A 5,687-nucleotide genomic window follows, 5' to 3' on the forward strand; every position below is an offset into this window, starting at 1 on the left:
TTGGAATTTTTAGCATATTTATCTTTTTATGTCTTCCTTGAAGATGCACATGTCCAGGGCCATACCCTTTTCCATCCACTTCTTTATATCGGTTGACCCTTCATCTTCAACATTAGACTTGGTTGCCAAGTAATCATTCTGGAAGGAGTGAGTGGAAAATCATCCTGGAAAGAGTAAATTTCTACAGTTTCTGTACAATTTGAGCTTCAAAATGAAAGGCAGGTATGCTATTCCAAGAAAGGAAAGGACTTCAGAGTAGTTTGGCCAAAAAAACCACTTAACACCTTAGTCGTCTTTTTTTAGTTCTTTGTGAGAGGGAATGTGGGTCCATAGTTCAGCTTTAAATTGATAGCAAAAGTCCAAGTAAGTCTGCCAGGCATTTTAGCGCTGCTCACCCTGCTTGCTTGGTATCTTCTTGCTGTCCCTGAAACGACTGATCCATCAAGCCACCTTCCTGCGAAGCAGTGCCTCCAGCAGGAGCTGTCTCTGGACACGTAGCCCCGTGACCAGCTAAGCTTTCTTTTTGGGGCCTTCCAGGGCTTTGCCACAGCAGAGAGCTGCAAGCAGGCAGGGGACGAGGAGAAGAGAACTGGGCAGGGAGAGGCAGAGGGAGCTGTTTGGTTTCTGGCTTAGAGTGAGACAATCTCTTGCCAGAACACTAGATACAGAAATTATTAACTTGTAAAGCAGTATTTCTGGCTGCTTTGAAAGTGTCTTCTGAAGTTGTCTTCCAAAGGGCGGGACGTAGCAAGTGGGAAAATCTGCTTGTCAGTGGGCAGATGCGGAGTTGATTGTTCCGAGTGTGTTGTAGTGAGAACTTGGAGCACTTGCTAACTGAATCCGTTGACAGGGTAGGTGTTTCAAGAATGATCCCAGTGCTGGGTTTTGGGTTTGATAACTGTTAAAAAAAACCTTCAATATGAAATGTCTGAAAAGATAAGAAATCTAAAATAAAAAGTAAATATTTTTATGGGAAATAGTTGCTTTGAATTGCCTTCTGATAAGCCATTACAAGTGGTAGTCTGCTTCTTCCCTTTTCCCTTTTCCCTTTTCCCTTTTCCCTTTTCCCTTTTCCCTTTTCCCTTTTCCCTTTTCCCTTTTCCCTTTTCTTTTCCTTTTTCCTTTCCTTTTTCCTTTCCTTTTTTTCCTTCTTCTTCTCTCATGATCTAATTGCATTCTTGTCTTCCTTTTCAGGATCTGATGAAGACTCTGAGGAAAAACAAGACAGTGAAAAACCGGTTGTATAGCAAATATGAAGAAGCAGGTAAGTTCCTTTGCATAGAACCTGACTGTTCCTAAAAATATTTTTTTTTCTTCTTACTTTCTTCCCAAATATTTTGAATGGTAGGTGAACTTAGGAGTTCATCATCTTTGAACCCAGTCTGTCTGTCTTAGCAACCTTCAAGCAGGAAATCCTGCCAGGCTCTTGAGAGCCTGTAGTTGGGGTCCTCTGCTGCTGAGCTCTGGTTAATCCAGGCCCAGGGGTCTGAGAGCGCTGTTCTGGAGTATAGTGTAAAACGCTGCAGGCTCAGGATGGAACAGCTACAGCATTTATTTTGGGGCGGTCCTGGAAAGGACAATGGTGGACCAGATGTGTAGAAGCTCCTTTTTTTTGGAAGTGGGGAAAGAGATGTCTTTCGAGATGACAATGCAAGAGTGCAAGGAAGAGATTCTTTTTGTTTACGCCTAGGACAAACATATTCATCTTGAAGATTGCATGGGCAAAACTACTTTGATGTTTCCCCTCCTCAGTCTGTTTAATACTACAAATGGGTTACATCGGAGCAGCTGTATCTTAAGACTTTTGTAGTGTACTTTGGTTAAATGTGAGAGATGATTTCCTTATTTTGGAAATTACTTCATTTACTTTTGGAATTATCTTGCCCCATGCCTTCACTTCACCACACATGGCAAAGCTCGAGCTAGGGGAGGTATTAAATGTTCTCGAGAAGCTGAAGCTTCTGATTTGAAATCTTCGAGTGCTCGTCTGGAAGAGTGGATGACCTTTTCTTTTCAGCCTCCCCGTTTTCCCCGACTCGCATCTTCATTCATCCTGACTTGTGTAATCTGTTACAGAAAGAAAATCTCTGAGGGAAGTTGTTGGGGTTTGGAAACTGGCAACAGAGTCTATGGCTGACTTGCTGGTGGAGCTGCTGACAGGAGAATATATTCATTAGAAAGCAAAGGGAACGGTTCCCATGTACTGTAATACCTCACAAAGATGTACCTTGTTGACATATGTATATTAGGTTGCCTCCCAGGTGGTATGAAAATATTTGTCCATGATGTATTTTATTATTCAGTGATTCCTGAAGTTGGTCCTTCTAATGACTAGGTAATTACTGGAAAGTGTTGTCTTGTGTACCTAATCAAGAGACTGATAATATAATGAAGTAAAACTTCTCTGTGGTGGAAGTGTATTTAATGATTGTTGGGACTCACTAGGTAAAATTATTTTATGTTATTGCAAATTTGTCATTAGTTTTATGTTTACTTTTTTTAACTCCATGCATTTTCTTTTTTAATGGATATGTTCACTTTCTAAAATAAAAATGTTAAAACATGGGTAATGCATTATGATATTTTGTTGCTTTATCAACTGAAAATCCGCATGTACCACTCCTTTATTTCTTGTGGGGTAATGAGGATTCCAGTTTGCATAGGTTTTGTGCAAAATGCGTTATAGTGCTGTTTGGCTGCCTGTAGGGATGCAATGTTAGGGGTAGTGGAACGTAATTTCTTTGTTGCATGTATGATATCAAAAGGATGCAAGGAGCTTTTTGAAATAACTTAGTTCCCACTCCCATACTGGTTGTGAGTGTTTTCAGGTTCAAGGAGGAAACTGAAGTAAGTGAGCCTTTGCAAACACGAGTATTACCCCAGTAGGGAAAGGAAGGTAGTCAATCATTCAATTTAGGCGTGTAAGTATAAAATACCTATTTTCAGATACAGATCTTAAGTGTTAACTGACGCTTGATCAAAAAAGTTTTAGGTAATACCTAATTCCTACCTAAAGAGGAAGGTAAGTGTTGTTGCTTTCCTTATATAGCCATTAGATTTTATTAGCAACCTGCACAGCAAATATTAAGTACCAAGGTATTCTTCACATGTTAACTCATGCATATGGACTCTGTTGCTTTGTAATATTTCCATCGCTGTGGAACAGAAGCACAGTGGGTAGAAGGCAGGATGGGCTGTGGTCGATCTCTTCCAATCACAGCTTTTCCTTGAAGCAGTAGTGACTGTTTCAGTTTACAGGATTTTTCCACTAAAAGCACAAACCAAAAGCCGGTCCTCAAAGCATTAAACCATACATTGGCTTCCCCTTATTCAGTCTCAGCAAATCAATAAACTAGCAGCAGGGGCTTGTAAGCCACTGCAGCTGTCAAACTCACAGCCATGAACTTGATGAGCCCCAGAAACTGCAGATGGATACCTATGTTCAGCGCTGTTTGGGGCTGTGTGGATGCAGGATTTCTTTTCTCTTTTCAGCTTTGGGAATGAGACATCGCAAGTGGGCTGGGAGATCATTTATTAAAAGTGGGCCTGAGTCGTGAACATGGTCACTTGCTTAGTTGTTCTCTTGGAGTTGAGGCTACAGCACCGAATAAAGACCATTCTGGGGGCAGTACAAGGGGAAAGGAGAGGAAGAGATGGAGATAAACGTGGGGCTATTGAAGTCTGCAAGAGCTACATTTAAGCAGATGTTTTGAGAATACCTTCACAGCTATTTTATGTCACTTTAGTCGCTATCAAGCTTTATCAGTAAAATCATCACCTGCCTTTTTGCTCCAAATAATGGTTCTGTAGATAAGTGTATGACTGAAAGATTAGGCAGTCTGTCTTCCTTCATGTTGAAGATGAATATACATCGAAGGCAGTAAGTGGTTACATTGGCTTCAGTATGCTATTTCTAAAATTCTCTTCTGTGACTGCTGGATAAAAAAAATAAGCCAGGATCAAGTCTAGCACTTATGTCACTTCAGAATATTGAAGATCTGTTTCAGCGGATGCAGGTAAGAATAAATCATTAGAAGAAAAAAATAAATCAAAACCTGTCATTTAACAATGCTGGAATGTTCCTAACCAAATACTAAACTCAATGAGAAAAATGCATCTGGAACAGGAGGTCAAAAGTTCCATTAAACCTATGAACTTCATCTAGGTGCATGACTTGTATTTGAACACCTTCCTCAATCCGCAGTGTGGAATTCCTCTGGAAATCGAAGAAATGCAACCTGTTCTCAGTGCCTGCTTCCTCCTGCAGTTCAGTACTCAGAAAAATTAGGAAAGGGGAATTAATAGAAAACCATTAGCTGTAAAGCAGAACAAGCCATACGTGCTAGTGACAGAAAATCCTTGGGGGGAAGTATTTTGTTACACCAAACAACTAGCTATATGGCAAAGGTAAGGTAAAGGTTTTGCAAGCCTCTCCTGACCCAGCGTGTTTTCTTGCTGTGGTGCATGGTTCAGGTTCTCTGTGTATTGAGTTAAATGAGAGGCCCTGTTTTCATACATGGGTAGTTTGCCAAGGAAATGCCTCCCTTTGGCGCATCCAGAAACAGTTCTGGCTGCTGCCGTGAGAGGTTGCATCTCCTGGAAATCTAAAATGCATCAGTTATGGTATAGAAAGGAGTTCAAACACTCAATCTGAAATCACTCCTCTCAAACCTACCTGTAAGACCTGCGAAGCTGGCTCAAAAACTCAGTTGTTCAATCCCGCCCTTCCCAAGGACGTTTCTCCTCTCCTCGGGCAACCCCAAAGACCTCCCCAGAAGCACTTCCCACCAGCCTTTCCTAGAAAACGCTGCCTGCTTCTAACAGAAAGGAGATTGTTCGTGTGAAAGCCAGCGGTCACGGACTGATTACTTGGCGTGACAGCCTGACAGCAACCCGAGTTACCTGGTACGTAGAACAGCTCTGAAGTGGTCAGCCTTATCCATGTACCCCGGACTGGGTTTGTCTCCAAGATGTCCCTTTGGGACAGCACACCAGCTCCTCGGGGACGGGTCCTCTGGCAGTAGCATCCTGCAAGCGTACCCAGTAGGAAAAATACAGCAACAGAGCTCTTCTTCTTCTTGCAACAAAGCCAGGGTGAAGCAGCCGCCTCTCCCAGCTTGGGAAAGCTCTTGCTTCTGCCTTGCGGAGAAGCATGGACTCTCCCTTCAGGGACCGAGAATTGCGTTTGAAGAACGATCGCTGCTCATTTTGGTGTCACCTAGAGAGGTCCCCTGGCAGCAGGGAGATGGTTTTTGAAATGAAGTAGCACAATTTAACCCTGCTATGTTTTAACAATTGGAAGGAAGGAGCTTGAGATGAATGACCTTGAATCTGCCTTACCGAGACTGGGGGACAGCACGAATACTGGCTGTCGTGGTAGATTTCTCAAAGTTGATTTGTTTTGGGTGATGCAAGTTGTGCTCAGAAAAACAAAATAATAGCAGAATCTGGAGCTGAGCGTGTTGAGCATTTAACTCGGCTAAACGAATGCATGTCAGGCCTGGAGAACTGTTTTTACGCGATTCTTCCGTTTCCCTGTGAGTCACGAGGAACTGAGCTGATCTGAGCAGCTAAGCAGGCAGGCGAGGAAGCAGCTCACGCCGAGCTGTTCTAGTTTTGAAAAGCTGAGTCTGTGAAGTGTTGCAAACACAGCAAATGTGGCTGCGTGCTCTTTGTAATGTGTTGGG

At 42.5% G+C, this 5,687-nt stretch overlaps 1 protein-coding gene across 3 annotated transcripts in view; it reads left to right on the top strand.

Moving 5' to 3' along the window:
* The window catches only part of STARD3NL (STARD3 N-terminal like), a 35,684-nt gene extending 33,197 nt beyond the window's left edge, over positions 1 to 2,487 (top strand). For all 3 annotated transcript variants that reach the window (XM_082330166.1, XM_082330167.1, XM_082330168.1), the window contains 2 exons: positions 1,195 to 1,264; positions 2,077 to 2,487. In XM_082330166.1, coding sequence (XP_082186292.1) covers positions 1,195 to 1,247 — 53 coding nt within the window. In that variant the 3' untranslated portion in view covers positions 1,248 to 1,264; positions 2,077 to 2,487. The remainder of the gene's footprint in view (positions 1 to 1,194; positions 1,265 to 2,076) is intronic.
* Positions 2,488 to 5,687: the final 3,200 nt, after the last annotated feature.

This window comes from Platalea leucorodia, assembly GCF_965183815.1.
Source record: "Platalea leucorodia genome assembly, chromosome: 1".
Classification (NCBI taxonomy): Eukaryota; Metazoa; Chordata; class Aves; order Pelecaniformes; family Threskiornithidae; genus Platalea; species Platalea leucorodia.